Source organism: Scyliorhinus canicula, chromosome 14, assembly GCF_902713615.1.
Source record: "Scyliorhinus canicula chromosome 14, sScyCan1.1, whole genome shotgun sequence".
Lineage (NCBI taxonomy): Eukaryota > Metazoa > Chordata > Chondrichthyes > Carcharhiniformes > Scyliorhinidae > Scyliorhinus > Scyliorhinus canicula.
In genome coordinates this window covers 32,792,607-32,817,774 of record NC_052159.1, presented here as the reverse complement: position 1 = coordinate 32,817,774, position 25,168 = coordinate 32,792,607, and the positions used below count along the sequence as shown (strand labels likewise).

At 45.2% G+C, this 25,168-nt stretch overlaps 2 protein-coding genes across 9 annotated transcripts in view; one reads left to right on the top strand and one right to left on the bottom strand.

The window, feature by feature from the left end:
- The window catches only part of LOC119977351 (serine/threonine-protein kinase Nek5-like), a 79,751-nt gene extending 68,287 nt beyond the window's left edge, over positions 1–11,464 (top strand). For all 7 annotated transcript variants that reach the window (XM_038818158.1, XM_038818157.1, XM_038818160.1 and 4 more), the window contains 2 exons: positions 4,937–5,051; positions 10,912–11,464. In XM_038818158.1, the coding sequence (XP_038674086.1) occupies positions 4,937–5,051; positions 10,912–11,182 (386 nt within the window). In that variant the 3' untranslated portion in view covers positions 11,183–11,464. The remainder of the gene's footprint in view (positions 1–4,936; positions 5,052–10,911) is intronic.
- A 1,154-nt stretch (positions 11,465–12,618) lies between these two features.
- alg11 (ALG11 alpha-1,2-mannosyltransferase) lies at positions 12,619–24,344 on the bottom strand. 2 transcript variants are annotated; one of them, XM_038818163.1, is made up of 4 exons: positions 24,198–24,344; positions 22,093–22,326; positions 15,127–16,055; positions 12,619–13,032 (listed from the first exon to the last, which is right to left on the bottom strand). In XM_038818163.1, exons 1-4 carry the CDS (start codon positions 24,233–24,235, stop codon positions 12,755–12,757), a joined length of 1,479 nt encoding a protein of 492 aa, XP_038674091.1. In that variant the 5' UTR covers positions 24,236–24,344; the 3' UTR covers positions 12,619–12,754. The 2 variants fall into 2 exon arrangements, with proteins under 2 accessions (XP_038674091.1, XP_038674092.1); XM_038818164.1 differs by lacking the exon at positions 24,198–24,344 and adding an exon at positions 23,883–24,098.
- Between the last annotated feature and the right edge of the window lie 824 nt (positions 24,345–25,168).

Genomic DNA, 25,168 nt, shown 5'->3' with positions numbered 1-25,168 from the left:
GGGAATCAAGGTTTATGGGGATAAGGCAGGAAAGTGGAGTTGAGGATATACCAGTTCACCAGTTCATTCATGATCTCATTGAATAGTGGAGCAGACTCGATGGACTGAGTGGCCTACGTCTGCTCCTATGTCTTATGGTCTTATAGTATGATATGATAAACCAGGACATGCATGTTTAAAATTATAACCCACATCATGATATTACGATCCCAGACCAGATCCTAATAGTGGCTAGAATACTGGACCAAAACCCCAATATTTTAGTTTATTTGTAAGACTGTGCAGAAAGAATGATTCGCCCCAGGAGTGATTCAATGAAAAAAATAGAGATCTGGTATTTTTAAAACGCAACTATTATTAACACAGAATTAAAATATTTAACTTCACACCCGGAAATAGCTTACAATTAACCCTTAAACAATGCTACTCAATACAGTGAATACAGTACCCTTGATTACAATCTCTATTCCCAATTAAACAACAAGAAAGATAAAAGACATACAGCTCTCAATCCGTCCTTCATCTCAATGGCACAGTGTAATACTTGTTTTCCAGAAGAGATTTGGCTCCTGTTAGAACCCCTTCAGACTCTGGCTAGATGTCTTCAAAAAGCTGTTTCAACTGGTTTGTTTCAGCTTCCACCTTGTCCTCAGACACATCAGCACTGCTTTAAATACTATTCATCATTTTAACTACCCTGCTGTGAGAGAAAACTGCCTTACTTGTGGATCAGTGTTAGCCAAACAGAACTTCCAAGCTTGAGCTAATGAAATTTTGTTTTGATTAAGGGATTGCCTTTGGAGTTCATTAGATCCCAGCTTGGTAAGGTGAGGTTGTTGCTGTGTGGAGCTACGGCATCAGTCATTTTGAGAAAGCAGTTCAGTTCTGATCTGAATGAAGCTGTGTCCAGAAGTCAAACAGTTTGCTCTCACTGTAGTTCAGTTAACATAATTTAACAGTCTTTAAAGCAGTGCAGACCTGTCTGAGAACAAGGGGCAGCTGAAACAAGCTGGGAAGCAGCTTCTCAAACAGCTTCTATGGAGCTGGTTTAGCACAGTGGGCTAAACAGCTGGATTGTAATGCAGAACAATGCCAGCAGCACGGGTTGAATTCCCGTACCGGCCTCCCAGAACAGGCGCCAGAATGTGGTGACTATGGGCTTTTCACAGTAACTTCATTGAAGCCTACTTGTGACAATAAGCGATTATTATTATTAAGACATCCAGCCAGAGTTTTGGCACTGGTCTGACAGGGGTAGATCCTTTCTGTAAAGCAGTGTCAAGAGATCTCTCTTTCTCAAAGAACATCTCTACAAAGCAAATATTCATAAGTGCCGTTTGTAGTCAACGTGGATTGAGAGGTGTGTTTTTTTTCTTGTTGTTTAAGTGGGAATAAAGATAACAATTGAGGGTATTGCATTCACTGTACTGAATAGTATTGTTAAGGGGTATTTGTAAATTATTTTCTGGTGTGATGTTAAAGATTGTAATACTGTGTTAGTAATAAAGTTGGTTTGAATATACAATATCCCTATTTCTTTGTACAATTACTCTTGGAGTGAGGTATCCTTTTCTCACAGTCTTACAAAATTAAAATAAAATATTGGGGTTTCTGTCCAGTATCCTAGGCACTGCTGGAGTCTGGTCTGGGATCATAATACTCAGGACACAGGGCAGCACGGTGGCACAGTGGTTAACATTGCTGCCTCACGGCGCCGAGATCCCAGGTTCGATACCGGCTTTGGGTCACTGTCCGTGTGGAGTTTGCACATTCTCTCCGTGTTTGCGTGGGTTTCGCCCCCACAACCCAAAGATGTGCAGGGTAGGTGGATTGGCCACACTAAATTGCCCCTTAATTGGAAAAAATGAATTGGGTACTCTAAATTTAAAAAAAAATAATAATACTCAGGAAGGCCCAGAGTTCTTTACAGCCAATGAAGTACTTATGAAAATACCACCGCCTGCTGGTGTCCCTCCAAGCCACACACCGTCCTGACTTGGAACTGTATTGTTGTTCTTTCACTGTTGCTGGGTCAAAATCCTGGAACTCCCTCCCTAACAGCACAGTGGGTGTAGCCAAACCACATGGACTGCTGCAGTTTGAGAAGGCAGCTCACCACCACTTTCACAGGGGCAATTAGGGATGGGTAACAAATGCTGGCCTAGCCAGCGATGCCCACACCTGTGAATGAATAAATAGAAAAGAAAATGTAGTCACTGTTGTAATGCACAAAACGCTGGATATAATGGTGGGCGTAAAAGACACTGGTCAGCTTATGTGCAGACATAGGCAAATAATATGGTCACTTTCACTGCTCTAAATATTTTGGGTACTTCCCGAAAGTGGATGTACCATCTTTCTAGTATTGTTAGTCCAAGACAAAAATAATTGTTCAAGTGACAAAGTCGGTAAAATCTATTTGGCTGCTAGGTTGTTGGTCCCTATTGGGAGCGAGGAAGGCATGGCAAGGCCAAAAACAGCTGAAGAATGCTACAAGGCTGCAGGAGCACATAATTTTTTTCTGTTCCATTTCCTGCTCGATAACTGGTCAAAACCGAACCTAGCCAGTTACCAAGAGGAAACAACAGCAGCAGGAGCCAAAAGGACTCATAGGGTCAAATCCTGAAAATTGAGGCTCCCTGCCTCAAAGATTAACTGGTCAAATGGAACTGGTGGTAGAAAACGGGCTGGGGAAGGGAGGGATAGAAGCTTAGAATCATAGATTGGTTAAAGGACAGATGGAGGCTGCTCAGCCCATTGTTTCTTTACTAGCTCTTGGCAAGAGCAACCCCTCATCATCTTTCTCCAAAATATAGGGGATTGCAAAGGACTTCCCCATTTTGCTCCTTTTAAAGTAGGTGAGGCACAAAATTACACATATCCATAGACAATTCCAAAAAGGGATAGATTGAAATTGCCTGGAATCCAAATCTTCACCTTGCTGAAGATGATTGAGAATGCTTCTACCTATGTCTTTTGCACTGACTTGTTGGATTCTGTCATCATTGTGGATGGAGATCATTTTGGAGCCTCCTCCTCTGTAATAGTTTAATTTGTCCACCACTATATTCCTTTGATGTGACAGAATTGCGGAGCTATGGTCTGATCCACTGGTTGTGACATTGCTCAGCACTGTCTATTACATTAATTTATTAGTTCTTGTTGCATCTGTGAACATACTTGCCAATGAATGATCTATGCTTGGAACAAGGGACATGTACAACCTATTGGACAGTCTATATGAAGTTTGTTATCTCACATGCCTCAGCAAATTGTTAGTCAACTTGTAGCTTTGCACTTCAACTGTGGTATGGCGGGGGAGGGCTAGATGGGGGTATATTAAAGAGGTGGTATTTACAGCCACCTCCCTCATAGCTTGAAATACAGATTTTTATGGGTTCCTTGACAACACTGTGCCTCAAACAGTCCCTCTTCTGCTGAAGGAGGACTTCCAGTCCCATATCTGAAAAGTGAGCTGAGCTATACTTGAAGGTGGCCTTGTGTTGTTACAGTCTTCCAGTTGCTGCCTGGCCATTTATAGTAAAAGATAAAGCTTCACCCTGTTCTCTTTCAAGTACCGTGCCCTAAGTGAGCATTAACCACCATGAACTTCCATTGGATTGGTCCATGATTGGCAAAGTACTGCAGTGGTTTGTTGTTGTTTTCTGCAGTTTGACTTTCACTCTCTACCACCTGCCACCAGGTGAATTGGAAGGATTTACAGACTGATAATCACCTTTTTGGGCTTTATGTTGAGGCTCAAGAGCGCAGCGGACATAATTCTAAATCGCTGACTTCAGACAATGGACACGATCAGTAAAACTTTCAATGTTTCAGCAAATATCCTGTCCTACCGCACTATTGCAGCTCCTGAGAAAGACTATAGTCTGTATTTAGGATATATATGTGTACATATTTAGTTATATTTACAAATTGCATACACATGAGACAGGATTTTCCAATAATGGGGCTATGTCCCCACGCCGGCGTGAAAAGCGGCACCAACCACTCCGGTCAACAGTCACCGAAAATGGGGAATCCTCCCCTTCCTAGGGGGCTAGGTTGGCACAGAGTGTCCCCGCAGCTCCAGCCGGCGCGAGTTCGCGCATGCGCGGGGGTTTCCTTCTCTGCACCGGCCCCCGGACAATATGGCGGAGCCTTACAGGGGGCTGGCGTGGAGGAACATAGGCCCCCACGGAAACAGCCTGCCGATCGGTAGACCCCAATCGTGGGTCAGGCCACCGTGAGGCCCCCCCCCCCCGGGTCAGATCCCCCCGTCCCGTCCCCCTCCAGGACGGCCCCCGCAACACACCTTTCAGGTCCCGCCGTGTGGGACCTGAGTAACCCATGCCGGTGGGACTCAGCCGGACTTGATGCCCACTTGGCCCGTCGGGGCCTGGAGAATCGCCGCGGGACAGGCGCTTTCAACGGCCCCCGACCGGCGCGGTGGGAATCCCGTGGGGCCCGAGAATCGGCAGGAGGGAATCCCGGCCAATGTATATTGTTTAAAATATTGCAGTCATCAATAGAAATGTTTATTAAATTTACGGTTTGTGTAATGAACTCCAATTGGCTTTATTGGTTGGCCAATTGGAGTATGAGCTCCCTCAATGATAGCTCATTGAGGGGGCCCATATAATCACCTGTGTAGGCTTTGTGAGCAGTCTTAAGTTGACTGGACTGCTAGCAGCACTGTTTGTAGCTGCTCCTGTAATATCGTTATTGTAAATAAATATTGGTGTGGTGACGGAACTCCTGCCTCCTGTGGATTACTACAGTTTGTTAAGTTTATGATTCAAGCAATTACAGTCTAACTTAATCATTTTGCTATCAGGTCCATGAATAAGATCATGGAGGTAATTGTTTGTCCTGGTGAGTCAGCCTTGCTCTTTAACACAGTTCAGGTTATTGATCAATCTGTGTTTCTTTTCAACAGATGACATGCTGACTTTGATACCAACAGAAGAGAGCAGCGATTCCAAATCAAATTCTGCCCCTGGAATTGAAGTAGATAAGGAACGACTGGAGCCTAGATCTGATGATGATGACACGTGAGTTTGCTACTCTTTTTTTTTCCAGTGTCAACCTTCCACCATTCAAACAAACAAAAGCTAATCACATATTACCTAGAATGTAGAGCAATGGAGTGGGCAATTTAGCCCAACTGGTTCATGCTGGTGTTTGTGATCCATATGAATATCCTCTCACACAACTTAATCTAATCCTACCAGCATAACCTTCCAGTTCCTTCTCTCTCATGTGTTTATCTATTTTCTCCTTCATATGTTAAACTAGCCTCCCCTTAAAAGCATCAATGCTAGTCACCTTAACGGCACCCTATGGTGGTGAAAGTAGATCAGCCTAGGATTTCAGTAAAGCAGAATGGCAGGTATTTGTAATTTCCATGCTGCGTCCACATCAATACGTTTTGGATCAGCACAGCAAAGCTCTTCACTGGAGAAGCTCAGTCTTCACTGTAGAAGACTTAGAAAACTTCCCAAGATACTTGAAATCAAGGGCCAAAAGAGACAGAGGAACTTAAAACAATAACCAGCACCAGGGGAAATGACACTGGGAAGGCTATTAGACCTAAAAGTTGTTAAATCCCTAGTACCAAATGGCTTGCATCCAATGGTTGTAAAGGAATTGCTGCAGAGATAGTAGAGGCAGTGGCTATAATCTTACTTGAGGAGGGCTGTGGTGGCACTGGAGGCAGTTCAGAGGAGATTCATCAGATTGATTCCAGGGATGAAAGGGTTTCCGTATGAGGAGAGATGGAACAGTTTTGGCTCATACTCACCGGAGTTTAGAAGGATGAAAGAGGATCAGATCGAGGTATATAAAGTATAATGAGGGATTGATAAAGTAAACATAGGCCAAATGTTCCCCCTTGTGGTGCAATCTAGAACGAGAGGTCACAGATATAGGTTGCCAGGAATAGATTTAAAACTGAGATGAGGAGGAACTACTTCTCGCAGAGGGTGGTGAATTTGTGGAACTCGCTATCCCATAGCGCGATGGAATCTGAATCATTAAATGGTTTCAAGAAGGAATAGCTGTATTTCTGATTTTAAAAAACGCGTTACAGGGATATGGGTAACAGGCAGGGAGATGGATCTAAGACTTGTAAAGATAAGCCATCTTTCATAATAGGTGGCACGGTAGCACAGTGGTTAGCACAGTGTCTTCACAGCTCCAGGGTCCCAGGTTCGATTCCCGGCTTGGGTCACTGTCTGTGTGGAGTTTGCATGTTCTCTCTGTGTCTGTGTGAGTTTCCTCCAGGTGCTCCGGTTTCCTCCCACAGTCCAAAGACGGCAGGTTAGGTGGATGGGCCATGCTGAATTGTGCTTGGTGTCCAAAAAAAAAAATAGGTTGGGTGGGGTTACTGCATTAAGGTAGAGGTGTGGGCTTAGGTAGGGTGCTCTTTCCTAGGGCCGGTGCAGACTAGATGGGCTGAATGGCCTCCTGCACTGTAAATTCTATGATTCTTTAAAACGCCTCAATTGCACCCCTTAACATATATTGAATTTTCACAAGGTGCAAAAATTCCATAAGAGCCACCAGGTATACCGAGGCATTGATGGGGAAGCTGACCTGCACTCCAACAGCAATTGCCTGCGAGCGATCAGCAAGGCAAAGGCTAAGACATCCGCCTCCGAACCCATTCTGCAGCTTCAGCAAGTCTAGTACCCCAAATATGGCCACCAGGGGATTGGGCTCCAATTCCATCTGTAGAATCGCTGACATGGTGCTTAAGAAGGAAGCCCCAAATCTCACCAGCTCAGGACATGCCCAGAACATATGCAGATGATTTGCCGGGCCCCTCCCACCCCGACAAACATTCAGCTGATTGATTGATTGAGTGATTTATTGTCACATGTACCGAAATACAGTGAAAAGTATTTTTCTGCGGCCAAGGAAACGTACACAGTACGTAAATAGTAGACAAAAAGAACAAAGTAACAAAGTAAAAAAAGAACATAGTAGAAAAAGTACTACGATGAACAGTGATTGGTTACAGTGCAGAACAAGGTCCAAACAAAGCAAATACATGAGCAAGAGCAGCATAGAGCATCATGAATAATGTTCTTACAGGGAACAGATCAGTCTGAGGGAGAGTCGTTGAGGAGTCTAGTAGCTGGGGGGAAGAAGCTGTTCCTATGTCTGGATGTGCAGGTCTTCAGACTTCTGTATCTTCTTCCTGATGGAAGGGCCTGGAAGAGGGCAAAGCCTGGGTGGGAGGGGTCTCTGACAATGCTGTCTACCTTCCTGAGGCAGCGGGTGGTGTAGACAGAATCAATGGGAGGTTGGCAAGCTTGTCTGATGCATTGTGCTGAGTTCACCACACTCTGCAGTTTCTTGCAATCTAGGGCTCACGCTAGCCCTAGTTAAGTGTGCCCGGTTCAGCTTTATTTCCCCAGTCTCGCACACGTCAAAGAAGCGTTCACCCTACACAAGACATCACCAGACCCCCTCATCTAATTCCACCCCCAATTCCTCCTACCACTTGGCCTTAGTCCCCACCAGGGATGCAGTAACCTCTACCATTATCCTCCTGTACATTCCCGAGGTGCTTCTCTCCTCCACCCCCGCGAGCGACAGAACCCTTTCCAACAATGAGACTGGTGGCACTACTGGAAATGACGGGAAGACTTTCCTCGCAAAGTCCCTCACCTGCAGATATCTAAAGTTCTCCAACTTTGAAAGTCTCTGATGACTCATCTGGACTCACGAATCACCCTTCCAGAAACATGTCCCTCAACCGTCCACTCCCATGTCTTAGCCCTACCCACCAGACTCATAAAGTTTAATTTCCAAAGCTGGGCCCAATCCCACGCTACCTGCACCCCTAAAATGAGTGCCCCTCAAACGAAATGGATCCCACCTCCCAATTCTTCAGCGGGATAGTTGAAAAACACTTCTCAAAATTTAACTTATACCCAGAGAACCCACCAAACTGCTTCGGCAGCACTATTATGCTCCCCATTGTAGGGACCGGTCTGAGACGTACAGCAACAAGTCATCAGCATAGAGGCACCCTATGCTCCAACACCCCTTCACTATCCCCCACAACTTCCCCCAAATTCCTCAATGCGATGGCCAAAGGCTCAATTGCCAACGAAAATAAGAGAGCGGACATAGGGCACCCCTGCCTCATTCCCTGTGCAACTGTAAATACTTCAAACTCATACTATTGGTGCAAACACAAGCCTTATGTTCCCTATGTAACAGTCTCACCCATGACACAAACCTGGGCCCAATCCCAAACTGCCCCAACACAAGAAACAAATAGTTCCACTCAATCCTGTCAAAGGCCTTTTTAAAAATAAATTTAGAGTACCCAATTCATTTCTTCCAAGTAAGGGGAAATTTAGTGTGTTAAGTCCAGCTACCTTGCACATCTTTGGGTTGTGGGGGCGAAAACCACACAAACACGGGGAGAATGTGCAAACTCCACAAGGACAGTGACCCAGAGCCGGGATTGAACCTGGGACCTCGGCGCCGTGAGACTGCAGTGCTACCACTGCGCCACCGTGCTGCCCTTTCAAAGGCCTTTTTAGCGTCCAGCGCCACAACAACCTCCTTCCCCCCTCGTCGCACATTAGAGGACAACTGCCTTCTTTTCACAGATCCAGTTTGATCCTCACCAACAATGCTTGGGAGACACTCCTCAAATCTGAGCACCAGCACCTTTGCCAGAATCTTAGCGTCTACATTCAATAACGCTATTGGCCGATACAGCCCACATTCCACCGGGTCCTTATCCTTCTTCAGAAGGAACGAAATGGGTGCCTGCATCATCATCTCCAAGAGCGACCCCTGAACCATTGAGTCCTCAAATGCTTCCAGTAACAGCGGTATCAACCTTTCGACAAACTTTTTATAAAATTCTGCCGGGAACCCACCTGGCCCTGGTGTCTTGCCTGTCTGCCTGTTTCCGATTGCCTTCTAAACCCTCCGTCCCAGTGGCTCTTCTAACCCTTCCCGATCTTCCTCCTCTAATGTGGGACATTCCAACCCCTTCAAAATCTCCCCCATCTGACTCATCCTCTGGCGGTTCTGATCTATACAACCTCTCATATCCCGCACCTGAACAATATCTCGGGAAGCCGCCTACCGCCTCATCGGGCCAGCCAAGAAATGGCTAGCGGTCTCCCATATTCATTAGTTGCCCCCATAGCCCTTCACAGCTGACACACTGCTTATCCGTAGTCACCAGATTAAACTGCATCTGCATTTTTGTCCTACTAGCCAATAGTTCAGGCGTGGGGTCCTCCGCATGTTTAACATCCACCTCCAAAATTTCATCCACTAGTCGCTGCCACTCCTCCCTAGCCTCCCTATCAGCCTGCACATTGTATGTAATTATCTTGCCTCGCACCACCACTTTCAACGCCACCCATAGCACCGAGGGTGAGATCTTCCCATTTTTGTTCAACCCAACATACTCATCAAATACCCGCGCTACCCTCACACAGAACCCCAGATCTGCAAACAGCGCTACACAAAACTCCCTCTCCAGCACTACATCTACCAGATGCGGGGCACAATCTGAAATAACAATAGCAGAATATTCTGCTCCCCGAAACCCAGCAACAGAGACCCCATAAAATAAAGAAATTGATGCGCTAATAAACCTTATACATCGGCGAGAATGAGAACTCCTTGCCCACCGGATGCAGAAACTGCCCCCCCCCACTCTCTCATAAATGCCGCCAACACCTTTGTGCCCCCCAAAGGGGACAAAGACATCAGCTGGGAGCGGTCTACCTTCAGATCCCAAACCATATTCCAATCACCCCCCAGGATCAATTGATGCATATCCAGGATAGTTGCCATCACCCTCTTCATAAACTCTACACCAGCAATTTGGAGCCTATACATTAACCAAAACTTCCGATTTGCCCTCCAATGCCTAAGAGACCACTGTCTACATCTGAAATTGGACTATTTTTTATTAATCAGGATTGCCACCTCCTGGGCTTTACTCTCAATGCATGAATAAAATACCTGGCTTACCCAACCATAACGGAGGTTGACCTGGTCCTTCATCCGCAACTGGGTCTCCTGCAACAGCACCAAATAAACTCTCAAACACTTCAAGTGAGCAATAACTCTCACCCGTTTTACTGGGTTTCCCAGCCCCTGCACATTCCACCAATTGGGGGTCTCTCACCATGCCCCTCTCCCCTTGGATCAACGTTCACCCCTACAGGGGATGCTCCCATCCCCCCTCCCCCCCCCCCCCCCAGCCCCTCCCCACACACACCGAGCAGAAGCCCCTACCCAACCTGGCACCTAGCCCCACCCATCAGATGAGACAATGAACACACCCCAGTCACCGTCAGCAACCTACCCTGCCCCCAACCCCTATCCTAAAAAGACCCTACTTCCTCTAGAAACTGCTCCTATCTCCATCATCGCCATCCCCTCACCATTCACACTGAAACCTGTACAAACAGGATCAGCAGGCCGCAGCCCCTCCCCACCTCACTCCTGTTTATTAGCGAACTGCAGTCTGCTGGCGGGATAGCACCCCTCCCCAACCAACAAAAACAAACCCAGGTGCCCCCCGCACCCAGCTTAATACCTTGAAAAACCCCTTCCCCCATTCACAACTGCCCGTACCAATATACTCCATTTCAATATACTCATAACAACCCCTTTGGTCCTTAGACATCCTCTCGTAACCCACTTTCAATTGCAGAAGGTTTCCCTGCAAATTCTGCCCAAACAACAGGTTAAAAAGGCCAAAAACCAAGGACTCTGGCAGGAGCTACCCAACGTGTGACGTCCTCCTACGTGTCGCCACCGGAAATCGCCATCACTGTAACATTTTATCGTTGTGACTATATGGATTAACTTGTTAAGATTCTCCCTGACATTTGTGTGAATTTATTGTTTCCTTAGAAATTTTGAAGAATCAGAAGATGAACTCACAGAGCAGCTACTGGAGTCTTTACAAGACCTATTTAATCCAGAGGAGAAAACACAAGGTAGTGATGGGAAAGGAATTAGCCAAAGTACACCCGATGAAGAAAGAGAGCAGGAGAATGAAGACCACAGGGAAATGCCAGCGTCTGACATGGAGAGAAAGCATGAGGAATGCTGCAATGAAAAAGACGTATATACACCTGATCCACAGAAGGATTACACAGAACAAAATGGGGCCACTGCCTGAGAATGATAATCACAGTTAACCTAATATTCTTACAGCTGGTGAAATACCTGGAGCCATCTGAAACACAAGTTGCACAATTTTGTCTAAAACTATACGTGCATTTCGGAGAAAAAGTAGAATGAAAATGCATTGCTGAATATGTTATCCGGGCATTTTTTGACTGACTGTGATGTCCAAGTCAGCTAACTGGGAATCTGGTTATTGTGATTCACCAAGGATCCCACCCGCCATGGACCTAACTTGTATAGTCATTATAGTCAATAATAAAAGTTATTAAAATTAGTTAAGTTTAGTCATTATATTTTGGAAATGCCTTTTCAGTCATTTGTAAATGAACTATAATTATATAAAAATATATAAATTATATTATAGGACAAGACTAGTACCTCTAAGTCACTGCCAGCTGCTCGTTCTGATTTTGAATGTGGGTAAGACTGATTGGTAGCAGTGTCCTCAGCTCTCGGGTATCGCTCTAGGCAGCTGATAAAGCATACCAGTGGATATGTCCTGATACCTCACCTAACAAGCTAAAATGGTGAGTTTTTACCAGTTTTATCTGTTGATGCCCCCCTCTACAAATGCAAGACGTCTACAATGAAGGATGAGACACATGATCATAGGAAGTGGACAATGTTTCTGAAGCCGGACATCAGCAACATATGTGACACATCCAGAGAACTTTCCTGACAAAGCAGACTTGTGGCGAGTCACCTCTGAAAAGATTAGGATCTCACCGAGTAACATCCCATGGTTGGCAATGAACCCTAATTGGTGACTGACACATCCAACCCTTGACAAGAGGAAGGAACCTGAATAAAAAAATGATATCCTTTTATATATGTTCGAAAACACTGGTTTAAAATTTTTTAAATTTGTTTTGTTTATGATTTAAAAACAATGTGGGTTGTATCAGCAGGTCTTAAAGAATAATAAATTTAATTATCTTTACAAATTAATGGAATAGAATCCTTAAGAGTCCAAAATGCCATTCAGCCCAACTAGTCTGCACCAACCCTTTGAATGAGCACTCTACCCACGTACATTTTTCTAATCCATCCCCATAACGTAACCTGCACATCCCTAGACACTAAAGGGCAATTTATTATGGCCAATCCATCTAACCTGCACATCTTTTGACTGGGAGGAAACCCACGCAGATACAGGGAGAATGCAAACTCCACACAGTGACCCAAGGCCAGGAGTGAAACCAGGTCCCTGGTGCTGTAAAGCAGCAGTGCTAACCACTGTGCCACATAATCTTTTGATACATATTTTCATAATTTTATGTTCAGAATTCAGTCTTGTCCGCTTGGTGCTTCTGCAGCTACTCCCCATGAAACTTATTGCTGTCAATGTTTCCCTTTAAATATGGTTAGCTGACAGTTTCAAACAACTTTCTTCACCTTTTTGTATTTCTGGTTGTTGATCCCCAATGATTTGCATTAAGTTTTTATAAGAGTTTCAATACAGCCATTATAAGACTTTCAAATATACACAAATCATGGCATTACAGAACATTAAATCTCTTTCCTTCCAACTGTTTCCATTTATTTACATTGTTCAATAATTATATCATCTTGTGTCAAAAAATAGTTCCACAGCAGATATAAAAGATGTTTCAAACTCCTGGTCGGAGAATCTGCTCACAGACTGACGAGCGTTCTTCCTAATCTCCAGTCTCTTTTCAGGTGACAGTGACAGAATGGTATCCATAGCATTAGCATAACTGTCTTCAGTGTCTGCCAGGAACCCCGTCTCGACGCCATCATGTGGTACGACTATATCTAGCTTGGGCCCTCCTGAATTATGGGCCAGAATAACAGTTCCTGCTGCCATGCACTCAACCACCCCTACAAAAAATAAAAGTGCAGAATGATTAATGGTTATACTCAACAATACAGACTATGCGCAGGTCATGAATTATAAATTACTCTGGCTGGAAATATTCCAGAGGTTGAATTAATATCCATATAAATTATAATAAAAGTACTTCACAAATAAAAAAGGTATTTTTTAAAGCTTATCGGGAGTCCTATTTAAATTGAACACTTCAGTTCGGGCAACCATTTTGTGATACCAGCACCAGTAAACAGCTCATTGTGAAATGGCAATCTGAATATTTCAAAGTAATTGTGTACAGAGTCTCTGGACTGCCCCATCTTGTCTGGCAAGCTTCTAGGTTTCCTCTGTACGGGAGACACAAAGTGTAACACGTGGGTACAGGTTTAGAACAATGAGTTCCTGATCGTAATCAAGCAGTTAGTGGGGAAAAAGTAACCGAAAGACAATCCAGGTGATGTGATTCTGGAGTTGAAACACCAGTTGAAGCTGGATTCTGGCTTCATTCGTTATTTACTACCCGCCTCGATTTTCTTCCACTCAAGCGAAATTCAAATCTCATTTCTGATCACTCAGTTGTTGAATGGATTGTTCAGGTTTTGTAGTAATAAATACTTTAAAAAAAATTAAAGTCCCCTTGCCACACCTCAAGGTACCTACCTCTTCATTGAAAGATTGCAATGGCAACAAAACATTGTCTTTGCCAATTGTTCCTACCGAGTGAAAATGCAGGAGTGAATTATCACATGACACTGAGCAGAAGCCTCAATAATTAGTAGAGACTCAAGTTGTTAAGAGAAATCAGATACTGAATTTGCTTTAGGAATTAATTGTTTGCTGGCCTGCCAAGGTGAGCCCAAACACAATTAGAGCAGAGAGTCATGAAACATGATGATTGTTTGCTATTATGGCTGCTGACACCATTACACCCAGCATGGAACCATGCTAATTTGCTCCAACTAGGAACATTCTCAAAATGTAATGCAACCCAAGAATAACGTTATTGCTATAATTACTAACAAAAAGATTTAGTTTGTTTACAGTGCAAGGGGCCTTGTTTGTTTACAGTGCAAGGGGCCTTCCTGTTGATTCCCTTATTTCCCATTTCTTTTACTTTGTGGTTATCCATAAATATTTAATGGACATATACCTTTAAGTTTCGCAGAGGAAGTGAGGAACTCAAAGTTGCAAAATAGTGCACTGTGCTATTGGAGATTTAGCTTCTGAACAGCAGAACTCAGATTTTCTGGCACCTGAGAGATCGGAGGGTTTCAGTTCGATTGGCGACCAAAGAATTGGCGAAAGGCTGTATTCTGCCTGGTGACAGCCCGTGATTGGGTCCTACACGTGGGGGGGGGGGGGGGGGGGGGGGGGAGGTTTTACAGAGAACCGAGGTCGGATCCTGGATGCAGTAAGAAATTGTGAGCTGCTGTCTGTCTGTCTCTCTCTCCAGAAATGCTGACTAGCTGTTGTTTTCTGAATCTGCAGGGAAGGTCTTGAGACCTGGATGACTCTGGAGCAAAAACCATTACAGACTGGAAGCAAAAACCTCCAACTGAAGACCTAGAATGAAGAACAGTATACTTGAAGACATTCATCTGAAGTAGAGACTTTATCCTTTTTATTTTTCTTCACACCCTTCTTTCCTCTGTGTTTGTGTGTCTTGTGTGTGCGTGTAGAGGGTGGAAGTGAGTTAAAGAGGGGAGCTTAGGAATTAGATAATAGTTAACCTATTGTATTTTCTGCTTATTACAATTATTGTTATTAATAAAAATTAATTGTGTTTAAATTTACAAATCTGGTGACTGCAGTTATTGGGCAGCCATAGACCAGAGACTTTGGGTATTTTCTAAGAATTAATTGTTAATTTCAATTGTGTTGCGACTTCAAGTCAAATGGGGCTGTAACTGACTGCACACTAGCCCAGGGTGTCGTAACAATAGCTCCATTTGAAGCATAGAGTTGTAAATAATATATTTTTCTTTCACAACTTGTATCCAAGTTTCTTTAAAAATGGCCAATAGGTCAAATGAATCTAGCTACAACCACTCCTGAAATAGTTAACATTAAAACCAAATAAATAAATGATTTAACTGCATTCTCACCTATACCAAAATGTTCATTCCACATGGTGTGCAGTCCAATAGTGGCTTCATCCAGATGTTTTTTAAGTTCTTCAAATGAAATGTTAATCTTAAACTCAACGTTTTCTGTAACTCCCAGATTCTCGCAAAGTTCTTTCAGGCAAGATACTCGCTCTTCATCATCTGCGTTACGGCAACCTCCAATTAATATTAGCTTCACAGTTAACCCCTGAGCAATCTTCATCTGAAGGAATTGATAGAAAGCTTTGATTTGTAGAGAATGGTCCTTCTCTGGCCGGAACTGGCCAATTGAAACAATGGAATGTTCTGTCTTTTTACGGTCATCTTTTAATGGAATATCCAAGAAAGTCCGTACATCGCAGGGTGGGTAGACAATGTTGGTTCGGTCACCAGCTTTCCAAAGAGCAAGGATATGATTCAGAGTCCATGTAGAATTTACCATTATAACATCACTGCAAGAACCAACAAATCCATACATCCAAGCAAAGATGTAATAGTAGACAAGTTTGAGATTGCTCAGTAGAGGATTTTTTGATATAAAAGCTGCATTGTTAAACCTTGGATTTCTGTCCCTCACCACAGAGAGCATGTCGGTGCTAATAGTCGGGTAGTGAACATAGCATCCCACTTGGCAGCCTCCCAAGTACTTGAAGAGAGGAAGTGTGTATGCATAGCCCATGGAATCTATAAATATATCCGGAACACACTTCATCAGGGCCTCCCATCCAAGAAAAACAGACCCCAGGCTTTGGCCTAGCAGAGTAAAATATGGATAAAGCCAAGCCTCAACAAGATATCTTTTTTCAAGGAAAATGAACTGAACGGGTTGAAGAAGTTTGATATTAAACCGCCTGTAAGCTCCATCAATAATTTCTTGATCCGTGGCATTTTTATCTCCAGTATAAATTATAATTATAATATCTTCGTACCTGTGAATTTCACAAAAACATATTTTAAAACAAGTAATTGATTTTGATATTAAATGTGCAGCAGTACTGTGGAAAATGCTTTGTAGGATACTTGAGAGTTCTGATATGCAGAAGGACACATTAACAGCATTGACTTAATGCAGTAGGGATTTTATCAGGCATTTTAAATTTGTCTGAATATTAATCTTTCTAAAATTAGTGTACATTTTATATTTATGCAAATATTTGCTGTACTATAAACCTCAGCATGGACTACAGTATGGAAACATTTGGACAGGTGACTAACTTTGGTCAAAGGGGAGGGTTTTCAGGAACTCCGAAAGGAGAGCTAGAATGGTTTATGGAGGGAATTGCATAGCTGAGGATTTAGACACCAGGAGGAAGGATGGAGCTTGGAGGAAGCAAGAGTTGCAGGAAGGCAGAATCCTCTCAGGGTTGTAGAGCTGGAAGAGATCACAAAGAAGAAGGAGGAAGACTGTGGAGATATTTGAACACTAGGATGAGAATGAGGAATTACTAGGTTGTTAATATTTGGTTTATTTCATTCTTCCATGGGATGAAGGCATCGTTGGCTCGGCCAACATTTATTGTCCATCCCTAATTTCCCTTGAGAAGGTGATGCTAAGCTGCCTCCTTGAACCGCTGCAGTCTGTGTGATGTAGATACACCCACAGTGCTGTTAGTGAGGGAGTTCCAGGATTTTGACCCAGCGACAATGAAAGAATGGTGATATAGTTAAAAGTCAGGGAGACTTCTGGTAGCAGCCATGGAGTGAATGGTCGCACACAGGGCAGCTCTGGCTCAAAGGCATTGTTTTGAGCTCTTTTCACCCGAATGCGGGGGGGGGGGGGGGGGGGGGGGGGAATTTTGACAGGAAATTGTAGTTGAAGATGTGGAGGAAAAGATCCCCCGAGAGTGGCATGTCTGCTGGTTATCAGGCTCGGCAGAGGAAGGTTAAAGACCTGACCAAAGAACTGGAGGAGACCTGTGGCGCATTTGGGAAGACAGCAGAGGAAAAAGGGTTGTTGCAGGCTGGAAAACCCCAGATGGAGAACCTGATGGCATTCATCAGGGAGGAGTTCCACCAGCAATGAAAGGAGATTCAGGAAGATTATTGAAGGCCACCAAAGGAGTGGTAGCACCCCTGAAAGGATCGATGGAGGGTTGGGAAGTGCCTGGAGGTACAGGAGTCGTAGATCCTGGAGATGGAGAAGGTGATGTCCGGCCACAGTGAACAGATGGTGGCTTTGCAGGTGGGGCTCTTGGAGAACCTTTGCAAGTTGCTCAGGGCAAAGGTAGAGGAGCAGGAGAATAGATCTTGCCTGAAGGTGTCAAAGGCACGAGTGCCACGAGATACATCTCAAGGATGCTGGACAAGGATAGGGCGCACAGGTCCCTAAGGCAGAAGCCGAGAGCAGGGGAGCCGCCACGATGTGGCAGTGCTGGAGTCGGAGCCGGGTCACGGACAGAGAAAGGGGCAATGTTAGATGGGACCAGTTCAGGGCAAAATTAAAGGGGACAGAACCAGACAGGGCGGATGGCAGACAGTAGAGGGGAGTGGAGGCGCAAGCATCCGATTAGGTTCGTAACATGGAACATACGCGGACTGAGGTCTCGGGTCTTCGCCCACTTGAGGAACTTGAAGGCGGGATTGGTCTTTCTGCATGAGCCGCATCTCCGGCTGAAAGATCAGGTTAGGTTGAAAAGGGGATGGGTGGGTCAGGTATTTCACTCGGGGATCAATTCAAAGTTGCGGAGGGGTGGGGGGGGGGGGGGGGGGGGGGGAGGACCATCCTGCTGAGCTAAAGGACTGGGTTTGTAGGGGCCAAGTGCGAGATGCAGGGGGGAGATACGTGATAGTGAGCAGGATGTTGGGGGGACGGCAGTGGTGCTAGTGAATGTTTATGCATCGAATTGGGACGACATGAGATTTGTGAAGGATTTCTGGAAGCAATTCCAGATCTGGACATGCATCAGTTGTTCATGGGGGGTGATTTTAATTGCATGCTGAATCAGAGGGTGGATAGGTCGAGCCCCAAGCCAATGAGAAGGTTGAACAAAGAACAAAGAAAATTACAGCATAGGAACAGGCCCTTCGGCCCTCCCAGGCTGCGCCGATCCAGATCCTTTATATAAACCTGTCACCTATTTTCCAAGGATCTACTTCCCTCTGTTCCCCGCCCGTTCATCTCTCTGTTGAACCCTTGTCCGCTAAAAGCCCCGAGTCTAACCTCCATCTCGGCCTCTGCCTCGAGCTATGTCTAACCTCCAGCCAGTGTGGTGTATGGTCAGAGATCAAGATTCCCACATACCCCCACCAACACCTCGCGACTCACCAAACAAAAAAAAAAATCAATTCTGGAGTATACCTTGTACACATGTGAAAAGAATGATTACTCCCTCTCCCCCGGGTTCCTAAACCTCCATGGATCCACCATCCCATCCTCTCCATAAATCCTCCCACCTCTTTTGGATGGCACGCTAAACATCCCTGCCTGAGACACTGACCCAGGCGTCGATCGTATAATCCCGAAGAAGGAGAAGGACCCGCTAGAGCGTGGGTCGTATAGGCCTATATCATTGTTAAATACAGACGTGAAAGTGTTGGTTAAGTTGGGGGGGGGGGGGGGGTGATGGTTGTGTTCCGGGGGTGGTTGTAGAGGACAAACGGGTTTTGTGAAGGGTAGGCAACATTCCAGTAACATTAGGCGGTTAATAAACGTGATCATGACCCCGTCGAAGGGACGTGTACCAGAGGTGGTGGTCTCGATGGACCTGGGGAAGGTTTTCGACCGGGTGGAGTGGCAGTAGCTGGGAAGGCTTGGGCTGAGGTTTGTGTGTGGGTGTGTCTGCTGTACGTGGCCCCAGTGGTGAGCATACTGACAAACGAGCTGAGTTCACAGAGCTTCAGGTTGCATTGGGAAACGAGGCAGGGGTGTCCGCTATCGCCGCTGTTGTTAGCGCTGGCCATAGAGCCCTTGACGATGGCCCTTAGATGATCAGCAGAACGGCAGGGGATTATGTGGGGGAATAGGGGACACCAGGGGCCATTATATGCAGATGATCTGCTGCTGTTCGTATCAGACTCACTGGAGAGTATGGGGAGAATTATGGGCATATTCAAGAGGTTCGGGGCCTTCTCAGGCTTTAAGCTGAATGGGGGAAAAGTGAGGTGTTTCCAGTGAATGAGGCGAGTGGGAGAGCCAATTTGTGGGTGTTGCCATTTAAGGTAGCCAGGGATAGGTTTAGGTATTTGGGGGCTCAGGTGACGGGAAATGGGAGAGTTGGCGACACTGCCCAATTGGAACCCAACAAAGCTGGTGGAGGAGGTTAGGGAGGACTTCAGGAGATGGGACACGTTACACCTGACACTGGCAGAGAGGGTCCAGGTGGTAAAAATGAATGTTCTGCCAAGTTGCTATTTGTATTCCACACCCTCCCGATCTTCATTCCGATGGCCTTTTCCCAGAAACTGGTCGATGCGATTTTGGAGTTTACATGGGTGGGAAGGTAACTAGGGTCGAGAGGGCCCTGCCACAGAGGCAGAAAAGGGGGTTGGCACTACCGAATCTGCTGCACTATTACTAGACGGCGAATGTGGAAGTGAGGCGTTGAGGAAGAGAGCGGTCAGAATGGGTCAGCATGGAGAAGTCCTTTAGGGGGTCCAGCCTGAAGGCCATTGTGATGGCGGTGCTACCGCTGGCACCGAGGAGATATACAGAGAGCCCGGTTGTATGGTCAACGATTTGGCCTGGAACCAGTTGAGTAGACACTTCAGGATGGAAGGGGTGTCGGTGCTAACACTGTGAGAGAACCACGGGTTTAAGCCAGGGGAGATGGATGGCATTTGTAGGAGGTGGGGCTGGTGAGGGCAAGGGATCTATACTTGGAAGAGAGGTTTATAAGTCTAAAAGAGCTGTGGGAGAGGGTAGAGCTTCCAAAGAGAAGCAAATTCAGGTACTTGTAAGTGAGAGGCTTTGCGCGGAAGGGAGGGTTTCCCAAGCTGCCCAAGAATATACCTTCTTGGAGCGGGTGCAGCTCCCGAACATGGAACGGGAGGGTAGGATTGGGGACATATACGGGTGGCTGGGGGAACGGGGGGTGGGGGGAGCACAGGTGGTGAGGATTCAGGAGAAATGGGAGGATTTGGGGATTGGATGGGGAGTATGGAGTGAGGCGATGCGCAGGATGCATTCAACCTCCTGGTGGGTGAGGATGAGTTGGATTCAGTTTAAGGTGGCACATGACTTGGGCGAAGATGAGTGGGTTCTTCCAGGGGGTGGCAGACAAGTATGAGAGAGGAACATCAAACCACACACATATGTTCTTGGGCTGTCTGGGACGTTATCAAAGATTGTGGGGTTAGGGGCCAAGCCGGATCCTATGGTGGTGATTTCCGCAGTATCAGAAATGCCGGAGCTGATGGAGAGGAGGAAGGCTGACATTGTGGCCTTTGCCTCTCTAGTTGCCCGAAGAATTTTTCTGGAATGGCAGTCGATAACACTGCCGCGGGTGGTGGCCTGGGGACCAGTATGACTTATTCCGGCTGGAGAATATTAAGTTTGAATTGAGGGGATCAGCGGACGGCTTTGAGAAATGATGGAGACTGTTCGTGACCTTGTTTGAGGAATTGTTCATCACAGGGTGGAGGGAGGGACGGTGGTGAAAAGGGGAAAACCTGGTAAAATCTGTGAACTGTGGAGAACATTCTTTGATTTATTTATGCTGGTGTATTTTTGAATTTGTTTGGAATAAAATACATTTTAAAAAGAAAAAAAGTTCAAAGTCAGGATGGTGAGTGGCTTGGAGGGGAACTTGCAAATGGCGGTGATCCCATGGATATGCTACCCTTGTTCTTCTAGGTGGTAGAGGTCACACTTTGAAAGGCAGGATTGGCAAGCTGCTTTGGTGCTTCTTGTAGGTGGTAGACACTACTGCCAGAGTGCATCAATAGTAGAGGAAGTGAATGTTTACGTTGGTGGATGGGGTGCCAATCAAGCAGGCGGCTGTGTCTTGGATGATTCCAAACTTCTTAAGTGTTGCTGCAGCAGCACTCATCCAGGCAGGTGGAGAGCACTCCAAGATATTCCTGACTTGCATCTTGTAGATGGTGAACAGCCTTTAGGGAGTCAGGAGTCGAGTTGCTCTCCTCAGATTTCCCAGCCCTGACCTGCTCTTTCACCAATAGTATTCATATGGTTAGTCCAGTTTCATTTCTGGTCAATGGTAATCCCAGGATAGTGGTGAATTCAGTGATGGTAATGTCATTGAATGCCATGGGGAAATGCTTATAATCTCTCTTTTTTGGAGAGATGGTCAGTGTCTGGCACTTGTGTGGCACAAATGTTAATTGCCACTTATCAGCCCAAGTCTGAATACTGTCCAGTTCTTGCTGTATATTGGCGTGGTTGCTTTTGTATCTGAGCTGAAAATGGTACTGAGCATGGACCAATCATCAATGAACATCCCCACTTCTGAAATTATGATGGGAGGAAGGCCAGTGATGAAGCAGCTAGAGATGGGTGGGTCAAGGACACTAACCTGAGGAACTCCTGCAGCAATCTCCTGGGACTGAGATTATTGACTTCCAACAAAAACAACCATCTTCCTTTGTGCTAGTATTACTAATCAGAAGAATTTCCCCCTGATTTCCAGTGACTTAAATTTTGCCATGGCTCCTGGATGCCATGCTCAGAAAAATGCTACCTTGATGTCAAGGGCAGTCACTCGCAGCTTTCCTTTCTGAGTTCAGCTCTTTTGTCCATGATTGGATAAAGGCTGCAATGAGGTGAGGAGACTGCAACACTGATGGAATCCAAACTAAACAATGAGAGGTTATTGCTGTGATAGTAAATTTTACCTAGGTTTCCTCGCCCTGCCGTCATGACCGAACTTGAAATAACGCTCAGGGTTACTTTTCCTGTTTCACTTTGTATTTTATGTATTTAAAATAATATCACAACCATATTGCCCCTTGGATACAAATAACTAAATACGTCAAATAACTAAATATGCCAAATTAAGAAATTGAACTCACCTCTTCTGCAAAGCTCTTATTGCGCACCATAAAACCCTTTCTCCTCCACCTCCAGCATTACAGTAGGGGTGAAAGAAAGCCACCACTGGTGGCATTTTTCCATTTTTTCTTGGACTTTGTGTTATTTTCTTCTTTGGACAGATCCCAAATCGAATATACAGTAAAACAACCACAATGAGGACTAATAAGCCAGCAGTTACGAAAAGCATAGGAATGATCAACGAAAACATAAACCTAGCAGAAAGAACAACAGGTTATGAACAACTAATGGTGTATGAATGGAATTTCATAAACTGCAACTGCATTTCAATTCATATGTTACCGATTGATTTTCATCCACAACCTCTTTTGCTTATCTGCTTAGAAGGCACACAGAAATGCCAGCGGTCCTGCAATCTACCCAAAGTTTATACCACCTGGGACAATTAATCTTTTCACACACATCACATATGTAACACATTTATCAAATAGACTTACATACAGTATTGAGCTAACTCAGAAGAAGGTAGTGTGCTGATTTGTTTTAATGGAAAACAGAGAAGATATCTAGTATGCAGGAAGGCTACCACCCTATGTGGATTATTGATTAAATAAAGCAAGGCAAAAAATATTGCACACTATTAGGTGTGTGGGTTATTTAAATTTTTGCCGATGGCACAAAATTATGTGGTATCAAAGCAGCTGTTAATTTTTCCTTTCATCAGGATCAATGAGTGGTGCTGACTCACAGCACCAGGGTCCTGGCGTCGATTCCAGCTTTGGGCGACTGTCCATGTGGAGTTTGCACATTCTCCCCCTGTCTGTGTGGGTTTCTTCCTAGCTTCAGTTTCCCCTCACAGTCCAAAGTGTGCAGGTTAGGTAGATCAGCCATGATCAATGCACGGGGTTAGGAAGATAGGATGGGGGAGTGGGCCTAAGTGAAGTGCTCTTTCGGAGGGTGGGTGCAGACTCAATAGGCCAAACGGCTCTTTCTGCACTGTAGAGATTCCATGGATAAAGAGCAGCTGATATTGCCTAATTTATGTAATTGTGGAAAACTATCTTTAGCCATTTAGGCACTAAGAAACAGGGAGTCTTATTTCTAGGATGAAATACACAATCTGAAACTGCAATATGATTGCATGAATGCTTCTCAAAACTGTCAACATTGGAGGTAATGTTGGTAGCAAGGTCTACGTGCAGTCCAGTGACACAGATTATGAGCTGTTAAAAGATGAGCAAAATTTAACTTTTTAATTCTAAACATCAAACCAATGTAAAATGTAATCAAAATTCATGAGATGTGACAAGCACACTCTTTTTGATGATCAAGTTCATGACTACCATTTAGAACTGTCAACATCAGAAATATGCTAATAGCACGACAATAATAGAATAGAAATTAATTTCACTAAACAGGGAGGGCTCAGCAAGCAGGAGAAATTCTTCAGTAATCAGCAGATCTAATTAGAAATCCCTGAAAAATTATCGAATCTTATAGAAATCTTCTGAGGAAAGCTCCCAAGCAGCTTGCTTGCTGAGAAACAGGAGGGAGAGAGAAGCTGGTTATCTGTGTCAAGGACCTGCCTCGAGTACAAATGGGTACAGGGGCTGATTTAACTCACTGGCTTTTAAAGCAGACCAAGCAGGCCAGCAGCACGGTTCGATTCCCGTATCAGCCTCCCCGGACAGGCGCCGGAATGTGGCGACTAGGGGCTTTTCACAGTAACTTCATTGAAGCCTACTTGTGACAATAAGCAATTTTCATTTTCATTTCAAATGTGGACCTCATCACCCATAGGTAAACTAACCTCCCAGACCGGTAAAACCACTCTCAGTCCTCACTGTTGGCAGGCTTTTCCATGTATCGTCCTCAAACTTGTGGTTCTTAATAAACTATTTTGAAGTTAATTATCAGCACAACGTCCTCTCTAAGCAACCTGTGGCTCTCCGAGCAGAATCTGCATCGAGACGGGGGTGAAAGACAATTCGACCCCCTTCCCATAAAACCAACTTGCCCACTTCATAGCGTCAAACTGCTTCTAATGGTCTCCAGTATCCTGCCCTTATATTATTTATTCTGATTTATCATCATCCCCGATGAAAATAAGCAGCACTTTGCCCACCTCAGAAACTCGCAGGCGCACCAGCCGCCACCCGCCATCTTGGCAACGCTGACCTTCACCCCCGGAAGCGATTGCTCTAAACATTTTCCAATGGCCAACTGTAGAATTGATTTTTAAAAATAAATTGCCTTCACACGGAGGCAGCTACGTTCAGATCAATCCTATCAAATTTTACGAACCCCCATCAATTTCTAAGTACGGATGTAATAAAAAGTTAGACGGTTGCCAAGCAATCGGTGTGAATGAGGAACGCGCTTGCGCCCGCTGTTGACTGGTTGACGTCACTCGCTAGCGACGTGCCGGACGCGGTGACGTCACTAGCTGGGTTGGTCCTGGACACCAGCCGCCCCGCCCCCGCCTGGCCCCGCCCCGCCCCGGGCTGATGTGAGTGACAGGGGACTGGAACATTGCACGCGCCACGGTGTGGTCCAGGGACTTGCTGCATCACGTCATCCTATTTTCCAAAAGTTTTCTTTGTTTATAAAATCTAGGGCAGTTGTCGAAGAGCTTTCTTGACAAAGTTAAATCCTTTACCTCTTTGTCGCTGAGTTTTAAGAAAGCAGTGGGAGCAGTCTTCAGTGTGTGATTAGGTATTCTGTCCTTATGGGAGAGGTTTTCTCATGAGCAAGCATTGCGGCACCTGGGGGAGCAGTGTTTTATGTTAGATGGGTGGCACAGGGGTTAGCACTGCTCCCTAACAGCACTAGGGACCTGTGGTGAATTATAAACACTAATAATCCACACTGTCCCTTGTACTAGATCATGTGTAGTTGCGCGGCTCTACCCATAGGGGGAGATGAGGAGCTTGTATTGGGTTCCAACCTTGGCTCCGCCCATGGCTCTTCCCCCTAACCAGAAGTATAAAGGTTGCGGTTGTGAGCCTGCCTGACAGTTCATCTTGTCACAGGCAGGCTCTGTTGTAAGGTGATTAAAACCACTGTTCGCTTCTAACCACGTGTTGTGTGATTTGA